We start from the raw sequence: 21,718 nt of genomic DNA on the forward strand, positions 1-21,718 counted from the left end.
AAACTCTAATCCTACCCTTTAGGCAAATTTGCCCCCCTCACGTTTTTTTCATTAGTTCATATAACTTAAAGACACTACTCATAGGTTTGATATTCAAGAAACATTTATTTTTTAGTTTTTCCCCCAATTTTAAGACTTAAAAAAAAAAAACAGATCACTGCTCAGCTCTGGTTCATGGGGGTACTGTGGACTAAGTATGGGACTTCAGAGCCTCAAGCACGCAAGTCTCTGCATAGCCACTGTGTTGTCTTTCCACTCCACCCCCTAAAAAGTGTTTATGAGGCTGAAATGAGTCTCCTGGGTGACCAATGACCCCCAGTTCACACATAACTTGGGGGCTTCGAACCCCTCAAACCAACCGCAAAAATCACCCTTGCGTGTCCGGTGCATAGGAAGAGGCTCCAACACGCATCCCACTTCTGCAGGGTTTAAAATGGGTCCAAATCAATCGTACTCATCTTCATTCCTGACTCCAAGCCTGATCTACCCAACCCAGCCCCCACCCCAGTCCATGAGAGGAGAAAGGGAAACTTAACTTTTAGGAAATAAACTCGCAGAAAAGTCCGCTCTGGTGAGAAAGCTCAACAGCAGGCAGCTGGGGCGGCTCGCCCACCCCCACCCCCACACGACTACTCCGGTGTCCCCAGGCTGCAGGTGGGCACCCCAGGTCTCTCAGGCCCCCGCATCGGGGTCCCTGCAGCTGGGTCAGCGGCTACCCGAGGAGGGGGAAGCTGTCCAGGTTCGAGGTCCCACACCCCGGAAGCTCGACGGACTGGATTCGCTTTTCCGGAGTTGCTAAAGGGTGAGGGCGTGCCCCCCCCCTCCCCGCACAAAGGGTGAGGGGGTGACCGGGCTGGGCGGGCTCTACGGCAGAGCCAGCACCCCCTCCCTGCAGAGAGCCCCAAGCAAAAGCGAAAGGGCCCCTGCGTGGTGCCCGCAGCTTTGTGACTTCACGCGTTTCGCAAGCAGCCGGGGCGCCCCACCCGGCCCCCCAGCCCGCCGCCGCCACCCAGCCACTCAGCCGCCCGCCACCCAGCCCGCCGCCCTCCACCCAGCCACGGAGCCACCCAGCCGCCCGCCCGTCGCGCGCTCTCTCCCTCCCTCCGCGCCGGTCCGCCCGGCATCCCCCCAGCGCCCCTGGCGTCGAAGCGATGCTGTGCTTCCTCAAGGGAATGGCCTTCGTCCCCTTCCTCTTGGTGACCTGGTCGTCCGCTGCCTTCATTATCTCCTACGTGGTCGCCGTGCTCTCTGGGCACGTGAACCCCTTTCTCCCTTACATCAGGTGAGGCCGAGGCGCCCAGCCCGGGGCAGAGGGGTGGGGGTGGGGGCTCCATTCCGAGCTGCGGGAGCCTTGGTTTGGGGGGGTTAGGAGCGGGTCTGGCAGCACCCGCATACTCGGGATGTGCACACCTCCCCATCCCTGGGATGTGCAGGGAAGAGCTGGGGGTCCGGAGCTAAGCGGTTCTGAGTTGACCCTGAACCTAGTGGCTTTAGGAGTCGTTCAGGGTGGGCGACGTGTAGGGGAGGTGACAACTTTGGCGATGTGGTACCAGGATGGGACCTGCTGGGTGCCTTTATCGTGGAAGAAGCAGCACCAGGTATGTACTTAGCGGTACCGCTCACTAACCACTAAGTTCATCATTTCTGCTTTACAACAGCCCTGGGGAGTCAGTTTTCTCCTCCTCTCCCCTCCCCTCCTCTTCTTTCTTTCCTTTCTTTTCTTTCTTTCCTCCCCTTCTTTCTCCCTCCCTTCCTTCTTTCTCCCTCCTTCATTCCTTCTTTCCTCCCTTCCCTTCCCTGTAAGGAAAGCTCAGTTTCTGCAGGTGTTTGACAAGGCAATGTGACATTGATGTCACAGCTATGACAAGAGCCCCCCCCCCCCCGTGGTGACACAATCTTTACATACAGATGTGCCTGGTGCTGAAAGTGAAAAAACCTTCAAGTGTTTGATAGCCCAGTTTAAATTTTCCATACCCCTTTTATCCTATGGCCTTGTTGATATATTTTTTATTTTATAAAATAAATAAACTTTCCTTGCTGAAACTGCTCAATACCCTCGGGGGTAAACCTCCACCTTACTACCACCACCACCCCACCCACACCCAGGGCCTTCAAGTTGTCAACATTGGTGACAAATGCCTTTTCCCTTTTTTTTTTTCTTTAAATTATTTATTTTGGATAGAGATGGAGAAATTGAGTGGGAAGGGAGAAGCAGAGAGAGAGAGAGAGATCTGCAGCATTTCTTCTGAAATCATGAAGTAGTCCCCCTACAGGAACCCAGGTAATGTGTGCACTGTAATGTGTATACTCAACCAGGTACACCACCATGCAGACTTTCATGCCTGAGGCCCAGAGTTCCTGTACCACCACAAACCAGAACTGAGCAGTGCTCTGGTAAGGTAAATATATGATTATCATGCACAAGGACCTAGGTTCAAGACCCTAGTCCCCAATTGCAGGGGGGAAGCTTCATGATGGGGGTGAAACAATGCTTCATATGTCTCTTTCCCCCCGTTCTCCCTTAATTTCTATTCAAAATAAATAAAATTATATATATATATGTCATTTAAGAGAAACCAGAGCATTATTTTTATTTATTTATTTTTGATAAGGCAGAGAGAAATTGAGAGAGACATTTGCAGCACTGCTTTACCATTCATGAAGCTTGTCCCCCTGCAGGAGGGGACTAGCTATTTATTTATTTATTGATGTTATTGATGTCATTGTTGTTGGATAGAACAGAGAGAAATGGAGAGAGGAGGGGAAGACAGAGGGGGAGAGACAGATCGACACCGGCAGACCTGCTTCACTGCTTGTGAAGCAACTCCCCTGCAGATGGGGAGCTGGGGGCTCTAACCAGGACCCTTACACCCATCTTTGTGCTTTGCACCATGTGTACTCAATCCACTGCACCTGTACTCAAACCACCACCTGACCCCCTATTTATTTATTTTTTTACCAGGGCACTGCTCAGCTCTGGCTATGGATTGAGTCTGGGATTTTGGAGCCTCAGGCATGAGTCTTTGCATAACCATTATGCTATCTACCCCCCACCCAAACCTGGGTCCTTGTGTATGATAATGTGTGTGCTCAGCAAGGCCCTTCAGAGCATTATTCTGACACATGTAATGCTGGGGCTCAAACCCAGAGATTCAGGCTTTACTTACTAACCTGTCTCTCTAAGCCTAGTGACATTTCTTATGCTATGTTTCATGTTTTTGTGAGTTTTGTTCTCTGCCTTTCCCGAGGTGGTCTTCATCAATGTGGGAGATAAAATTTTTGTTCTTAGACTCAGCTCTGTGTGTTGCTCGTGGCAGTGGGCATCCTCTGAACACTAGAAAGCTCCATTTTTAAAAATATTTATTCAATCCCTTTTGTTGCCTTTGTTGTTATTGTTATGGTTATTATTGTTGTTGGATAGAACAGAGAGAAATGGAGAGAGGAGGGGAAGACAGAGAAGGGGAAAGACAGACATCTGCAGACCTGCTTCACTGCTTGTGAAGCGACTCCCCTGCAGGTGGGGAGCCAGTGCTTGAACTGGGATCCTTGTGCTGGTCCTTGCGCTTTGCGCCATGTATGAGTAACGCGCTGTGCTACCGCCCAACTCCCAGAATGCTCCATTTTTATCCATGTAGTGTGACCCTCTTTCTGTTGGCTCAAGAAGGGATACACAAATTGAGAGTTTGTAGGCCTCTCTTTTTTGCAACCATTCAATTTAGCAGTGGTATTAATTAACTAACTAATTAATTTTACCAGAGCACTGCTTAGCTCTGGCTTATGATGGTGTGGAGCAATGAACCTGGGTCTTTGGAGCCTGAGGCATGAAAATCTGTTTGCATAACCATCATGCTATCCACCCCTGCACACTGGCAATGTTTTGTAGGTGAGGATGGGAAAACCAAGCTGAGGCAAGAAGGGACCAGAGTTAAAAGAAATATGGGGGAGACAGTATAATGTTTATGTAAAAGACTTTCATGCCTCAGGCTCTGAAGTCACAGGTTCAACACCACCACACTACTGTGAGCTGGAGTTGAGCATTGCTCTGGCAAAAAATCAAATCAAATCAAGTCAATATATAAGGAAGCAGCTGGGAAGTGGCTGGTCAGTCAAGTACAAGATTCATACACATGAAGCCCTTGGTTTGATGCCCGATGCTGTATTTGCCAGAAGTGAGCAGTGTTTCAGTTTCTCACCTGAAAGAGAATAAAGATCCAAGGACTAGAACAGTATGCAGAGTAGGGCACAGAAGCAAATCTAAGTGGTTCGTGGGGCCAATGATGTGACGTAGTGGTAGGTTTTGCATGTATGAAGCCCTAGGTTCCACCCCTGGCAACAACAACAACAAAAAAGAGGCCCAAGAATCCAGGAAGCTTTCCTATCAAGCACTGTGACCCTGGACTTTTTTTTTTCTTAAGTCTGTCCCAAGTACCTTGTCTCTTCTTCCCTCATTTCAGTACAGGATAAATCTTACACTGTGTAATTTCTCTCCTCTTTCTCTTTCTTTCTTTCTTTCTTTCTTTCCTTCCTTCCTTCCTTCCTTCCTTCCTTCCTTCCTTCCTTCCTTCCTTCCTTCTTTCCTTCCTTCCTTCCTTTACCAGAGCATACTCAGTTTTTGGCTTGTAGTATTTAGCATTGAACCTGGGACTATGGAGCCTCAAGCTTGATAATCTCTTTGCATAACTATTATGTTATCTATTCTCCTCCACAGACACACACACACACACACACACACACACACACACATTGTATATAAAGGAAATGCTCCTCTCCTAGCAATGTCTTCCTTTCCCTTTTCTTCCTTTTTAATTTTTATTTACTGATCTTTCTTGCCAGAGTACTGCTCAGATATGGCTTATGGTGATGTAGAGGATTGAACCCAGAAGACATTTTTTTTCCTTTCTTTTTTCCCTGTCTATTTTATTTGATAGGAAAGACAGAAATTGAAAGGGAAGGAGAGGGAGATAGAAAGGCAGACACCCGCAGACTTGCAGACCTGCTGAACTGCTTGTGAAGCTTCCCACCCCCCTTGTAGGTGGAGATCAATGGGGCTTTGATTATGGTAATGTGTGTGCTCATGCCAATGCCTAGCCCTCCCTCCCCTCCCTTCACTTCCCTCCCCTCCTTCCTTTTCTGTGAAACCAGGATCTCACATGTTCACAATTTCACTGCCAAATGGAGAGAGCAGAGAGACAGCATAGCTTTGCATCTTCTCAGAACTATAGCAACTCTCATGCACTGTCAGAACTCATACCTGGGCTGTGTATGGGCAGTGCAGGCACCATACCCAGTGTGTTATCTCTCCTATCCAATGCAGTATTTTTTTCATTTAAGAAAATAGTAACTGAGGGGACTGGGAGGTAGCACACCCAGTTAAGCGCACATAGTACTATGCATAAGGACCCGGGTTCAAGCCCCCCATTCCCCACCTGCAGCAGGGATGCTTCACTAGTGGTGAAACAGGCCTTTGGGTGTCTTTCTCTCCTTCTCTCTCACCCACCCTCCCCTCTCAGTTTCTCTCTGTTCTATTGAATAAAATAGAGAAAAAAAGGAAAAAAAAATGGCTGCAGGGAGCGGTGTATTTGCAGTATTGACACTGAGCTCCAGTGGCAACCCTGGTGGCATAAAAGAAAAGAAAATGGTAACTGGTCCCAGATCTGAAAGTCAAAAACATGATGCTTGATGCAAAGGCTACAGAGATCACTTTGAGAGAGGTATCTATTAGAGTTGCAATTAGCTGGAAGTAACTTGAAATGTGGAAATGGAGGATAAAACAGATGAGCAGGGGTAGGGGTAGATAGCAGAATGGTTATGCAGAAACTCTCATGCCTGAGGATCCAAAGTCCCAGGTTCAATCCCCTGAGCCACCATAAGCCAGAGCTGAGCAGTGTTCTGGTTTAAAAACAAAACAAAACAAAACAAAAAAAAAACCTGACAACCACTTCTGAAATAACTCAAGCCAACAGACATTCCATGGAAGGGTCTTTACCTTTAACTGGATAAGGTAGTCTCCAGGAAAAGCAGAGTTACAGGGGGGAAATGCATGTGGTTCTTGTCTTGAGCTGTCAGTTTACAAGCATGGGAATTGTTATGCCTGGGACCTCTGGGTCACCTACATGAGCCAGTTGAAGGTCTGAAATGCCTTGAACCCTCCTACTCCTTGCCACCACCACCACCACACCTTCCAAAAGAAAGAAAGGAAATGAAGGAAAAAAATGACCAAAGTCATTGAGGCAAGGACAACATGGAGATAAGAACAAGATTTCAGAATGTGAAGAGAGTAATGCCAGATTTATGGGTCTACTTGGCCCATAAATTCAAATCTTCTCTGTCTGATTTCAATGTTCCCTGCCCTCCTCTGCTCCCAGATCTTCCATGGACTCCTGCCATGCCTTCCTCCTGTGGTAAGAATGCCAGGCATGCCCTATTTCCTCTTGGTTTTTCCTCTGCCAGAAGGTTCTTCCTCCAGAAACTTCCAGACTCTTTCAAATTAAATTATTTTTTACAAAATGTTTTCATTTATTATTTATTACTGGATAGAAACAGAGAAAAATTGAGGGGGGGATAGGGAATAGCTTCACTTGAAGCTATTCCCCCTGCAGGTGGGGACCAGAGGCTTGAACTTGTGTCCTTGCGCAGTATAATGTGTCTGCTTAACCAGATGTGCCACCACCTGGCCCCCAAATAAATTATTTTTTAACAAGATTATGTCTTTTAAATATATCTTATTGTTTCGTTTTAATGAGAGAAGGAGAGAGGGAGAAGAGGAGGGAGAGAAGAGAGAGAGATACCAGAGAACTGCTTAGCTCTGGATTATGTTGGAGCCTGGGCCTGAACCTGGGACTTCAGAGCCTCAGACATGAGAGCTTTTTTTTTTTTTTTAAATATTTATTTTCTCTTTTGTTGCCCTTGTTTTATTGTTCTTATAGTTACTGATGTCATTGTTGTTGGATAAGACAGAGAGAAATGGAGAGAGGAGGGGGAGAGAAAGACAGATACCTGCAGACCTGCTTCACCGCCTGTGATGTGACTCCCCTACAGGTTAACACACTACACTACCGCTCGACTACCTAAAGATTTTATTTATTTACTGACTGTGCTCTAACACCCTGAGCTCTCTCTCCCAGGACCTCAGGCTTTCTCTTTTACTTCCTTCACTGGCATATCATCTTGGTAAGTCAAATAAGGAACACCATAACGCCAGGGAAAGCTCTTTGGATGTTGGAGTTGTGCAGTCTTTCCTTCCTTCTGTCTCCTCCTCCTTGATGAGATAAATAAAATGAGAGAGAGTGAGCGTGAGCGAGTGCCAGTGCAGGAGTGAGCACACACAGTACAGTGAACCAGGCTGTGGCTCGATGGTAGAGCGTGGGTGAGGCCCCAGGTTGGATACCCCCCAAATGTGTTGGTATTGGAAAATAGGATGTATTGTTACATAGAAAATCAAAATGGAGGATACATGGGAGGAATAGTATGTGGAAGTATTTTATCTTTTGTTCCTTCTCATGACCACAAACCCTTCCTCAGAACTAAATTACCTAGAATTAAGTCACCTTAAGATGGGGTAGGGGTATAAAATGCTCAGTAAGCAAAGTAGAAGAGGTTGTCTTTAGCTCCAAACATGAACCCAAAGACAGGGAAATTAGTTTATGATCTTTTCCATTTCGTTAACAACCACAGAACTATTATAGATCATAATCACAATGATTTGTTCATATTATGAACAAAATTTATTATCATTTAACATTTTGAGTGTTCATGATAATAAATCTTGTTCATGCAAATCATTGTGAAACACTCAGAAGGACAAAGCAAAATGAAAAGACAATGCATATAATGAACAAATGTCCTCAAATGGTTTGGCCCCTGGTACTGTTTGGCTTTTATTTTTCATAATTAAATAAGTAAAAAAAATTAGTTAATATTTAAGCTGTTTTTTAAAAACTTAATTTTTCTTTTTTAAATTTCAGAGAGAGAATGCTTCACCATCCCCGGAGCTTCCCTTTGGTGCTCCCATGTGGTACTGGGCTTGAACCCAGGACCTTCCACATAGTAAGTCAGACACTAAGAGATGAACTATCTCCCTTACTTTGGGGTGTGTCAGCCTCACATACCCCAAAGTCTGCTTTATTACTCTTGAAAAAAATTTTTTTCCTTGAATGTTAGCAGACTCAGCAAACCTCTCTGTTCATTAACTGTGGTTGCAATTCCACAGCACCTTTCCTGTTAACTTCCCTTGTAAGACTGGTCGTAGTCAGTTTGACTTGTACTATTGAATATTCACAACATTTATTAATCATACTAAGAGAGGACACAGTATGGTGGGTAAGGGAGCAGCTTTAGAGCCTAAAACCTGGGTTAGAATACAACTTCACTGTGTGTTCCAACAACTGGACTTTGGACAGTTTTTTTTTTTTTTTTGGACAAATTCACTAGTGCTTCTAGTGGACACTTTTTTTTCTTTGTCTTTCTGTTTTGTTAGAGACAGAAATAGGGGAGAAAGAGGAACACCTGCATCAGTGTTCCATTGCTCATGAAGCTTCTCCCTCCTGCAGGTGGGGACTAGGGGCTTGAACCTGACTCCTTGCATGTGATAATATGTGTCCTCTACTAGGTGTGCCACTGCTGCCTGCTCCTATATTTTGTGCCTTTCAGCATTGTTTAAATTTATTTTTATTGGCTAGAGACAGAAAAATCAAGAGGGATGGGGAAGATAGAAAAGGAGAGAAACACATGCTGTACTGCTTCACTGCCCCTGAAGCTTCCTCCCTGCACTTTCTGCTTTTCGAAGAGTTAACTTGTAGACTCATTAGAACACATTGAAACTCTGGTCCCAGGACAAAGCTAGTTAGTTCTCTGTAAGCATTTGTTATTGGTATTGTCAAGAGACCATTCCACATTGGTCTGGGCAGATGCTGATGTCAAGTTGGAAATGACATTTGGTTGTGGACTAATTTCATAAGTGATCAGTTTACTTGTGAAGATAACAGAAACAGCTTTTTGAAGAGGGAAACTATTATTTTTGACTTCTTATGAGAGGGAGAAGAGGCATATGTGGTACCTGGGACCTCATGCTTGCAAGTCCTGTACTTTTCTGAAAAACTATCTGTCCCACCTTGTTTTTAAAAAAATAATTAAAAAATGTATTTTTTACTTTACCAGTGTACTGCTCAACTCCAGTTTATAGTGGTACAAGAGATTGAACCTGGGACTTTGAAGCCTCAGGCATGAGAATCTTTTTGTATAACCACTATGCTATCACTTAACCCACTGGCCCATGGTTCCTGCAAATCTTACCCTGTGGTGGCTGCTTTCTTGACTGTTTGCTCTCATCCCTCACCTGCTGCATGCTTATCTGCATGTTTATCATGGGCCAGCTGCATTTCTTTCCAAAGGTGTCTATGCCAGTTGTAAGTTTAAATTGTAACTGTGTGATTTAGCCCAAACTGCTAGGTGTTCTGGGAATTGGCAGAATATTGGAGCTTTAGACTTAGAGATATGAGGTTTTATATTCAGATCTCTGTTCCTGCATATAGCATGTACCAGAGTGCTGTTCTGGCCCTTTTTTCTCTGTGTGTCTCACGAAATCAATTAAGTCACTAAATAAACTGTTGGTCTATGAATGAGTATAAGAGTTGTCATTTCTAAGGAACCCTCAAAGTTTGAGGGGCAGTGGAAGAGCTAACGTGGGTAATATGCTGCTGTGCCATGTGTGGGTTTCAGTCTGGGCACCACCTCATTGAGGAAAGCTTTGGGGCTGTGGTTGGTCTCTCTCTCTTTCTCTCCATATATATCAAAAAAGAGAAGAAAAAAAAAAACAATTGAAGGCTGGGGGTGTATATCTTATCACATTAAAGCACAGAACTTGCGTGCAGGAGCTTTTGGGTTCATAACCTGGGATACTACCATATGCCAGAGCTGAACACCACTCTGATCTCTCTCTCTCTCGTCTCTCTTTCCCTCTCCCTCCCCCCTTTCCCATAAAGTAAATAAGTGCATCTTTAAATGTGCAAACAACTTGGCTGAATGCTTTGAAATGATTCAAGAAACAAGTTATCAAAACCTGGCAGCCTATTTTAGCGGATATGACACATGAAAAGATTTGTGAAAGTTAGAAGAATCTGGCTCTCAGATTGCTTGAGAAGTGTCAGTAAGATCATGCTTTGCTTTAAAGAAATCAAACTGGAAGTGAGCTGATTCAGAGTACTTGTGGTTTATGTGCTAGCAAGACCCAACCCAACGTGAACCCATACTCTTTATGCAGGTTCCTTGTAAGCAGAGGTAGAGCAAAATGCTGGTAGTATGTATGAAATAATTTGTTGTATTACTTTTTTTCCCAGAGCACTGCTCTGCTCTGGTTTATAGTGTTGCAGGGGATTGAATTTGGGATTTTGTAGCCTTAGGCATGAAAAACTCTGCATAACCATTATGCTATTTAATTTTCTTCCTTCCTTTCTTTTTTTTTTTTTAAAGAAGCCAGTTTCTTTTTTTTCCTTCTTTCTTTTTAAAATTTTTATTTATTTATTCCCTTTTGTTGCCCTTGTTGTTTTATTGTTGTAGTTATTGTTGTCGTCATTGTTGGATAAGACAAAGAGAAATGGAGAGAGGAGAGGAAGACAGAGAGGAAGAGAAAGATAGACACCTGCAGACCTGCTTCACCACTTGTGAAGTGACTCCCCTGCAGGTGGGGAACAAGGGGCTTGAACTGGTATCCTTGTGCCGGTCCTTGCACTTTGCGCCATGTGCGCTTAACCCGCTGTGCTACCCTCCCCCCCACACTTTTTAAGGCATTGGAGGCATTGGAGTGAACTGGCAAGATAGCTCACTTAGTGCCCTTGTTTTTTTTTATATCATAGTTTTATTTCCTTGACATACTATTGCAATAAGTTATGTTAATAGAGTTCTCAATATTGGGTTATTTGTGCATGAGATGCAATCTCTTTTTTTAATTTTTATTTTATTTATAAAAAGGAAACATTAGGACCGGCGTAAGGATCCCGGTTCGAACCCCGGCTCCCCACCTGCAGGGGAGTCACTTCACAGGTGGTGAAGCAGGTCTGCAGGTGTCTGTCTTTCTCTCCTCCTCTCTGTCTTCCCCTCCTCTCTCCATTTCTCTCTGTCCTATCCAACAACGACAACAACAATAAAACAACAAGGGCAACAAAAGGGAATAAATAAATAAAATAAATATTAAAAAAAAAAGGAAACATTGACAAAACCATAGGATAAGAGGGGTATAACTCCACACAATTCCCACCACCAGATCTCCGCATCCCATCCCCTTCTCTGATAGCTTTCCTATTCTTTAACCCTCTGGGAGTATGGACCTAAGGTCATTGTGGGATGCAGAAGGTGGAAGGTCTGGCTTCCCCGCTGAACATGGGCGTTGACAGGTCAATCCATACTCCCAGCCTGCCTCTCTCTTTTCCTAGTGGGGTGGGCTCTGGGGAATCAGAGCTCCAGGACTCATTTTTGGGGTTGTCTGTCCAGGGAAGTCTGGTTGGCATCATGCTAGCATCTGGAACCTGGTGGCTGAAAAGAGAGTTAACATATAAAACCAAACAAGTTGTTGACTAATCATGAACCTAAAGACTGGAGTAGTGCAGATGAAGAGTTGGGGGGGGGGGTTCGGTCTCTATTTTGTAGATAGCTAGTAGTCATATTTCAGTTATATTCCAAAGGGCCTGTGGATATACTAAGTGCCTACAATCTAGGCTTGAACCTTGCTCCCACTGTACTGGAAGTCACTTCAGTTTCTCTTTGTCTGTCTCTTTCTGTACACAATAATAAGGCATCATGGTAACCGTAAAAAGAAATATAATGGCTGGGAAGGTAGTGGAGTGAACAAAGCTTGAGTTTGATCCATGGAGCATGTGCCAGAGTTCTGGCACTCTTTCACTCTCTCCCCTCCTCTCTCATTGTTAAGTACATTTTTAAAAATTTTATTTATTTATTTTCCCTTTTGCTGCCCTTGTTGTCTTTTTATTTATTTATTTATTTTTCTTTATTTTTTATTTAAGAAAGGATAAATTAACAAAACCATAGGATAGGAGGCGTACAACTCCACACAATTCCCACCACCCAATCTCTATATCCCACGCCCTCCCCTGATAGCTTTCCCATTGTCTATCCCTCTGGGAGCATGGACCCAGGGTCGTTGTGGGATGCAGAAGGTGGAAGGTCTGGCTTCTGTAATTGCTTCCCCGCTGAACATGGGCGTTGACTGGTCGGTCCATACTCTCAGTCTGCCTCTCTCTTTCCCTAGTAGGGTGGGTCTCTGGGGAAGCTGAGCTCTAGGACACATTGGTGGGGTCATCTGTCCAAGGAAGCCTGGCCGGCATCCTGATGGCATCTGGAACCTGGTGGCTGAAAAGAGAGTTAACATACAAAGCCAAACAAATTGTTGAGCAGTCATGGACGCAAAGGTTGGAATACTGGAGAGGAAGTGTTGGAGGGGTACTCACTGCAAACTCTAGTGTACTTCTGCTTTCAGGTATATATTTTGCACTAGTTTATGGATACGTGTGAATATATGCTCTCTCTCACAGAACCTGGTCTATATCTAGGTTTTGGGACTTTGTTAGAAAGTGAACCACCTGGGATGGAATTAAAGAATACTATGAAAGGAAAGGTCTCACCCGAGTAATGAAGCTGAAGGGTTGTCATTTCACACCTGTAGTCTCTGGACACAGTCTGAGCTGAAGCATGTTGAGGTGGCAATCGTTGCATTGATTAGGTTGTGATCGGCAGATGCAATATTATTTGATATGGATTGGGAGAGGCATGTGGGAAAGTGGGCCCTATCCTAAGGTTCCAGGACTGGGGGAAATATAGGCTATAGTGCCTATATTTCAAAAGTATATATATATACTTAAAATATAGTATATATACTATAATATATATATAATATATATATATATTATATATATATATTACTATATATATATTAAAATATATACTTAAAATATAGTGCCTATATTTCAAAAAGACAATGAATAGTTATTGTTATCATCGCATTATTTGGTAATTGGGTTAACTTTGAAAAGTCCTTTTGTTAGGGTTTGCTGTATAGTACCCAGTATACAGTATATACTGTATATATGTATAGCTGTGCCACCAGTTGCTTCTGATCTACTTGGTCTAGGTTTTTGAGAGAGTCCGCATATCAAATACACAGCCTATATATTAAAAAGACTCTGTGTTTTAAAAACTTTGAGACATACAATTAATTTTCCCCCTCTCATATTAATTAACTAGTGATTTATATGACTACACTTTACTAGGAGTGTATATAAACACCATTCCCACCACCAAAAGACTTTGTCCCATCCCACCCACCCATTTCCACCCCCCATTGGCCCAGGAAGCTGCATATCTACCCCTCACCACAGGGTTTTTACTTTGGTGCCCTAGTTGTCTTTTTATTGTTGTAGTTATTATTGTTGTTGTTATTTATGTTGTTCGTTGTTAGGACAGAGAGAAATGAAGAGAGGAGGGGAAGACAGAGAAGGGGAGAGAAAGATACCTGCAGACCTGCTTCACCGCCTGTGAAGCAACTCCCCTGCAGGTGGTGAGTGTTAAATACATTTTTTATTATTATAGTGTTTCATTAGATTGTAACATATTTAGCATATTTTCCTGTGTTTATCCTTTAGTGGAATTATCTAGCTTCATCAGCCAAATCTGGCTCCAAATGACCACTAGTGGTTTTGAAAATCACATCCACTTTCAAAAACTAAAGATAGTCCAACAAGAACATTCCCCCCTTTTTTAAAATTTCTTTATTGGGGGCTTAATGGTTTACAGTCAGCAATAAAATACAGTAATTTGTACATGTGTAACATTTCCCAGTTTCCCACGTAACAATCAACTCCTACTAGGTCCTTCTTTGCCATCATGTTCCAGGACCTAAACCCTCCTACCCACCTGAGTCTTTTACGTTGGTGCATTCACCACATATTTTTTAAAAAGTATTTTATTTATTTTATTTTTGAGAGAGATGCAGAAAAAGAAAAAACACAGAGAAATACCAGAGCACTGCTCAGCTCTGTTTATGGTGGTGTGGGGGATTGAACCTGGGACTTGGGAGCCTCAGGCATGAGAGTCTCTTTGCATAGCCATTATGCTATCTACTCCCACCCAATTTTTTTTTAAATCTAATATAACACAACAGAGAAAGACTCTTAGTTGAAGCCATTGAAATCACACAGCTTCAGCTTCGTGCCTTGGCTTCCCCATTTACTATTCTTGTGCCCTTGAGCAACTTTTTTTCTGAGGCTCAATTTCCTCATCTTCAAGATGGTGGTAGCACATATTTTCCTTAAAACGCCATGGGGAAGACTATACTAGTCATGACTGGCTGAGTATAAGCACTGGGGGAAAAAAAGATAATTTCATTTGGAAACATTAGTAACTAAATCATAGGGGAGTGATTTCTAGAGAGGCACCCCTCCCCAAATTTCTGGAATCTGACCTCTTATCACCACTTCTCCATTACAGCCCAGGTCCCAGCCACTGCCATCTCTTGATAAACTTCCTAACGGTCTCCCATGTCCACACTTGCCACTCAGTAGTTTTTTTTTTTTTTTCTGTTTCACAACATCTTTTAAAAACATCTGTCAACTTCATGTCATTTTCCTGAAGCCAACCTTCAACCCTTTTCTTTCCTATTTTGCTTAGAATAACTTTCAGAGTCCCTGCCATAACCTGCCTCAGACTCTCTGTCACACCCTCCCCCCATATATTATTCTCTTTCTCTGCCTCTCATATTTACTCTCTGATGCTCAGCCACAGTCACTTCCTTAGTTCCTTGCAGCTTTTCTAACATATTGCCACCTCTGGCCTTTACACTTTGCTGCTTCCTCTGCTTGTAATTTTACTTCAGTCTCTCACTTCATTTCTATTTGCTTATTTATTTAGTACCAGAGTACTTCTCAGCTCTGGCTTACGGTGGTGCTGGGAGTCGAAACTGGGACCTTTGTTGCCTCAGGAATGTAAGGTTTTTTGTTTTTTATTTTTTTACATAACCATTATGCTGTTTCCCTAGCCCTTAATTTTTTTTTAAATAGAGACAGAGAAAAGAGGGAAAAGAGAGCGAAAGAGAGAGAGAGAAAGAGAGAGAGAGAGATCTCACAGTACCAAAACTTCATTTAGTGCAGTGGGAACTGGGGTCAAACTTGGTACAAGAAGTACACTGCTTTTTTTTTGTTTGGTCCCCAGATTCTTTTCTTTTCTTTTTATTTATTTATTTTATTTATTTATTTTTTACCTCCAGGGTTATTGCTGGGCTCGGTGCCTGCACCATGAATCCACCGCTCCTGGAGGCCATTTTTTCCCCCTTTTGTTGCCCTTGTTGATGTAGCTTCGTTGTGGTTATTATTATTGCCATTTTTGATGTTGTTCGTTGTTGGTTAGGACAGAGAGAAATGGAGAGAGGAGGGGAAGACAGAGAGGGGGAGAGAAAGACAGACACCTGCAGACCTGCTTCACGGCCTGTGAAGCGACTCCCCTGCAGGTGGGGAGCCGGGATCCTTATGCTGGTCCTTGCGCTTTGAGCCACATGCGCTTAACCAACTGCACCACCGCCCAACCCCCTCTTTTCTTTTCTTTTTAAAAATTATTTAATTATTGTACAGAGACAGAGAAATTGAGAGGGGAGGGGGATATAGAGAAGAAGAGAGACAGAGAGACACCTGCAGCCCTGCCTCACCATTTGTGAAGCTTTCCCCCTGCAGGGGGGAACGAGGGGCTTGAGCTTGGATCCTTGTGCACTGTAATGTGTGTGCTCAACCAGGCGCGCCACCACCTGGCCCCCTTCCCAGATTCTTTTCAAGTGCTCTTTCCAGATTGTCCTATCTCAAGTAGGTGACTCAATTTTTCTTTTCCTTTTTTTTTTAAATTTAATTTATTTATTTTCCCTTTTGTTGCCCGTGGTGTTGTTTTTTATTGTTGTTATTGATGTCGTTGTTTTTGGATAGGACAAATGCAGAGAGGAAGACGGGGGAGAAAAGACCTGTAGACCTGCTTCACCACTTGTGAAGTGACTCCCTTGCAGGTGGGGAGCCAGGGGCTCAAACTGGGATCCTTAAGCCAGTCTTTGCTCTTTGGGCCACATGCGCTTAACCTGATGCACTACTGCCCGACTCCCAGTGACTCAATTTTTCTGTTCACTTATCTAGCCCTCTTTGCCTTCACACCACACTCTTAGAACTTACTGTGCACTTAGTGTATACTTAGTGTGCAATGTCAGGGGAATAAGCCCAGGACTTTGTGTATGTACCATGTCACTAAACCTCTCCCTGGTTCATTTTTTAGTCTGTATTTTGACAGTGAGAGGGAGATAGGAAAAGACACCAAAGTATTTATTTATTTAACCAGAGCACAGCTCAGCTCTGCCTTATGGTGATGTGGAGATTAAACCTGGGACTTCAAAACCTCAGACAATAGAGTCTCTGTGCATAACGAATATGGTGTCTCCCCTGCCCTTTTGTTTTGTTTTGTTTTCACATTATTTATTTATTTATTTATTTATTTATTTATTTATTTATTTTTACCAGAGCACTGCTCTGACTTATGCTGTTGAGAGCGTTGGGTCTGGAACTTTGGAACCTCAAGCATGAAAGTCTTTTGTAGGATCTGGTGGTGGTGCATCTGGGTGACTGCACATGTTACAATGTGCAAGGGTCCGAATTCAAGCCTGAGTCCCCAACTGCAGAGGGAAAGCTTCACACTGGCACAGCAGTGCTCCCTATCTCCCCTTTCTTTCTTTCTTCTTCTTCTCCTCCTCCTTTTTAAAGATTTTATTTACTTGTGAGAAAAATAGGAGAAAGAGAGAAGGAACCAGACATCACTCTAGTACATGTGCTGCCAGGGATTAAACTCAGGACCTCATGTTGGAGAGTCTAGTGCTTTATCCACTGTGCCATCTCCCAGACCACTCTCCCCTCTCCTTATCAATTTCTCTCTGTCTGTTTGGTGAAATGAAAATATGTTTTAAAAAAGAAAGTATTTTGCATAACCACTGCACTGCCTCCCAAGTCCGAGGAAATATCTAATTGTTGGAACTTTATGTTGCCTCCTACTTTATTTATTTATTTATTATTGGATAGAGACAGAGAAATTGAGAGGTAGAAAGAGACAGAGATAGACATCTGCAGCCCTGTTTCACCACTTGTGAAGCTTTCTGCCTGCTGGTAGCAAGCAAAGGCTTGAACCCGAGTCCTTGCGCATTTTAACATGTGCTCAACCAGGTGCACCACTATCTGTTCCTGGTACCTCCTACTTACTCTAAGATCATCATCATCAAGCTACCAGCAAACCAGCGTTAGTAATTAGAAGTATGTAAGAAAATACAATATGATTTTTTGGTAATTATTTCCTTTAAATAATATATTAAAATACTGTAAAATTCAAGTAACTTTTACTGACATATCAAGTGTGTATAGACTCTAAGTCCTGATTAGTATTTCAAGCAAAGAGTCTGAGATTTTTACCACAGTCTAGTGAACCTCAGACAAGAATGTAGATAATTTTATATCTTGTCATCTCAGTTACCTCAATACACTATGAGTCTAGGATTTAGTATAATGAATCATGTACTTCTGACAGTTAAAAAAAAGCACTGTAAGATATATATTCAAACATATTTTCTTAGTGTTTTCATTCCTTAAAGCATCAAGGGATTGTACAGTGGCTACACATCATACATTCATACATTAGTTGAGAGGAGGATGGTAGACAACTTGGAATTTTCTGTGAACAACTTAACTTGCTGTAAAGGAAATACAGCCTTACATTGACTTCCTAAACTCAGCCTACCCCAGAAACTGTGTTTACTTACCAACCCCTCCCTTTTAAGCAACATGCAAATGATCAATTAGCCCATCTCCCCATTGCAGTTTTCCAGGAAGTGACCCACTCCCAAGGAGGCAAGACAAGAGGAGGTGGGATGGAACTGGCTCCAAGCCAGCGGCTTAATTGCTTAAACTACTGGGTCTGAAATCTTGTGGTGTGAGTTCAGTGGGGAGACATGGACTGGATGGAGAGGCAACTTTTCTCCTGAATTGGGTCCCCAAGTATAGCTGTGCTAACCGAATACTGCTGCCTCTGCCTTTGTGTGATGAGATCATTTAGTCCTCCTCACGCTTCTGGTTCCTTCTTTTTCTTCACAATCAGGGCACCAATCTTACTTGTTGTTAAAATTTCGGAGGCTCTTGCCGGCCGGGTTGGCTTCTGACAGGCGGCAGCTGTTCTGAGGCCTGTGACGACAGGTCTGCTCAGATATATATGTATATATGTGTATATATATATGTATGTATATATATATATTCTTATTATCTTTATTTATTGGACAGAGACAGCCAGAAATTGAGAGGGAAGGGGAGATAGAGAGAGAGAGAGAGAGCAAGAAAGACACCTGCAGACCTGCTTCACCACTCATGAAGCTTTCCTCCTACAGGTGGGGACCAGGGGCTTGAACCTGGGACCTAGCACATTGTAACATGTGCACTCAACCAGGTGCGCCACCACCCGGCCCCTATATATGTATATATTTTAAAGACTTATAAATGAGAGAAAACCAAAGCATCTCTGTCATGTGTGATGCTGGATCTTGTGTTTGAGGGTCCAATACTTTATCAGCTGCTCCACCTCCTGGGTCACAGATGTATGTATACTATAACATATGATATAATATGTATTTTATTTATTCTTTTTTTAATGAGTGATACATACAGAGAGACCAGAACATTACTCAGTTCTAGTTTATGGTGGTGCTGGGGATAGAATCTGTGACCTCAGAGCCTCAGTCATGAAAGTCTTTTGCAGAACCCTTATGTTGTCTTCCCAGCCTAGTAGATATTTTTCATACCACAAGGCCAAGCATGGAAGTGTAGTTTCTCTGTGAGAGCTAATCTTCTGGCAACAAAACCTGCTTCCCCAGGGTATGAGCTGCTCCACCTTTATCCTTTATCCTGCTACTAGTGACTTAACCCTCTTGCCCTTAACACCAAGCCTGCTCTAATTACTATTCCCCTGGTTTGATGATGCTAATCCTAAACCATTCAGATTTTTTTAAAAACTTTATTTTTATGAGAGAGAGAGAGAGAGAGAGAGACCAACTCTGGCATACAGTGGTGCTGGGAATTGATCTTGGGGCTTCTAGGACCTCAGACATGCAATTCCTGACTCTAACACTGAGCTCTATCACCAGATTTTTTGTTTTGTTTTGTTTCATAACGGTGCCAGAGATTGAACTCACAGCTGCGTACATGGCAAAGCTCTATGTACTCTACCACTGAGTTGCATCCCTGGGTTAAATCTTTCAGACTCCTATGGGTCCAGGTGTCACCGAGATTGAAAGAGTCAGAATAGAAACTCTTGATGGAAGAAGAGAGGGTGTAGTGACTTCTTTATATTCTTTAAACATTAAGTGTTCACAGAGATTAATGGCTTCTGTCTTCTGTACACACAGTGTCTTGTGGAATTCTTTAGAAAAAGTGGGCCTTTTCAACTTGAGTTTTCAGTACTTCAGTCTCTCTCTCCTCCCAAATTGGGTACAAGTTGTTTCATGTTAGGAGATCTTTTACTTCCAGTTTGAAACAGTCACATTGTGTGAGCAGTCTGGAAATGTGACCATTTAAACCTTGGCATCAGTAGATAGAAAACAGTGTGTCAAAATGTGACTAGCCTGCTAACTCGTTCAATTGCTAACTATACCAGAAAAAAATTGTATTTATTTATTGGATAGAAACAGACAGAAAGAAATTCAGAGAGAAGGGGGAGATAGAGAGAGAGAGACATTTGCAGCACTGCTTCACCACTCACCCCTACAGGTGGAACTTGGGGGTTTGAACCCTAGTCTGTGCTCTCAACCAGGTGCCACCATTCAGCACTAAATGTTTTATAGGAAGTATAATTTTAAAAAATGGTATTATTTTTATTTATTTATTGGATAGAGACAGCCAGAAATTGAGAGGGATGGGGGTAATAGGGAGAGAGACAGATACCTGCAACACTGCTTGACCACTCACAAAACTTTCTTCCTGCACATGGGGACCGGGGGCTCAAACCCAGGTCCTTGTGCATTGTAACATGTGCATTCAATCAGGTGTGCCACCACTTGGCCCAGGAACTCTGTTATTAAATTAATTTACTAATTACAACTAACATACCCTCAATACTGTATCATTTTCAGGAGCTACAATTAATGTTTTCCGTCATTATGCTCTCAGTAGGATAAATTCTTGTGCATCAGTCAAATTGCTGAAAAGATTAGAAGGGTTACATGTATGTATTTTTCCAGTAGTAGATAAGCAGTTCTTTTCTTTCAGATATCCACAGGATTAAACCCTATCCTAGTTTCCAGGTTGGAAAACAGATGTAACCTGTCATGAGAGAAAAGTAAATTTTAGTGACCCAGGAGGTGGCGCAGTGGATAAGGCATTGGATACTCAAGCATGGGGTCCCAAGTTCAATCCCTGACAATACATGTGCTAGAGTGGTGCTCTGCTTCTCTGTCTCACAAATAAACCTTAAGAAAATGAAAGGAAAGGAAAGAAATGAAAAGAAAAAAGAAAAGAAAAGAAAAGAAAAAAGTGGGTCTTAGATTTTTTTTTTTTTCCCAGAGCCAACCTTTGGAATTCAAAGGTGTCACTCAATAGAAATGCCCTACAAAAGCCTGCTAGTTACAAGCTGCCCAGAAGACTGAGCTGAATTCCCTTTTAATCATTTGGACATTTTTCTTTCTCCCAGTGATACAGGAACAACACCTCCAGAGAGTGGCATTTTTGGATTCATGATAAACTTCTCTGCATTTCTTGGTAAGTACACAATTCTGGTAAATGTAAAAGTCACAACTCCAAGCAAAGTGAGTTTTTTTAATGACCAGTTTGTGTATCTTTTTTGTTTGTTTTAAACACTTTAGTTTTTTAAATATTTATTTATTCCCTTTTGTTACCCTTGTTTTATTGTTGTAGTCATTATTGATGTCTTCGTTGTTGGATAGGACAGAGAGAAATGGAGAGAGGAGGAAGGGGAAGACAGAGAGGAAGAGAGAAAGATAGACACCTGCAGACCTGCTTCACCACTTGTGAAGCTTCTGTCCTGCAGGTGGGGACCAGGGGCTTGAACTTGGGTTTTGCACACTATAACATGTGCGCTCAACCAAGTGTGCTACCACCCAGCCCCCTCATTTTTTTTTTCAAAGTATACCCTTTGTAACTAGACTTTTGCTCTAGTTTGAGGGAGTGAAATGACTAGGCACCCAAAGAAATACATGAGCTATTATTGAACTACTCTCCACCTTACTTAGTAATTTGCCACAATTTTTTTTTAGTTGCCTGGGTTTTTGTTCCTGATTGCTTTTTCATCTAGATAGAAAGGAAGAGACACGCCACACCGCAGAGCTTCCTTTGATGCTATAGCATCTCCCATGAAATGCCAGGACTTGAACTTGAGTTACTCACATGAAAAGCCACCCAACTGCTTTGCTTTGAAACAAGCTTTTTTTAAAATTCAGCAAAATATCACAGCCATGTGCTATGTCATAGTATAGAGAAATCTACCTTCAGAGTCCCACCTCACTAGGGTAAGAGAGAGACAGGCTGGGAGTATGGATCGGCCTGCCAATGCCCATGTTCAGTGGGGAACAATTACAGAAGCCAGACCTTCCATCTTCTGCACCCATAATGACCCTGGGTCCATACTCCCAGAGGGATAAAGAATA

General features: G+C 42.9%; 1 protein-coding gene across 15 annotated transcripts in view; it reads left to right on the forward strand.

Moving 5' to 3' along the window:
• The first annotated feature begins 582 nt into the window (after positions 1-582).
• Positions 583-21,718, forward strand: part of DRAM1 (DNA damage regulated autophagy modulator 1) — a 97,580-nt gene continuing 76,444 nt past the window's right edge. For 4 of the 15 annotated variants that reach the window (XR_009550683.1, XM_060194255.1, XM_060194261.1 and 1 more), the window contains exons 1-2: positions 588-1,282; positions 20,746-20,813. Coding sequence is in view for 13 of the 15 variants with exons in the window: in XM_060194255.1 (XP_060050238.1) it covers positions 1,152-1,282; positions 20,746-20,813 (199 nt within the window). In the remaining 2 variants the exon portion in view is untranslated. Of the gene's footprint in view, positions 1,283-20,745; positions 20,814-21,718 lie in introns of all 15 variants that reach the window. The other 11 variants (XR_009550682.1, XM_060194257.1, XM_016195116.2 and 8 more) reach the window with 8 other exon arrangements.

This window comes from Erinaceus europaeus, chromosome 7, assembly GCF_950295315.1.
Source record: "Erinaceus europaeus chromosome 7, mEriEur2.1, whole genome shotgun sequence".
NCBI lineage: Eukaryota > Metazoa > Chordata > Mammalia > Eulipotyphla > Erinaceidae > Erinaceus > Erinaceus europaeus.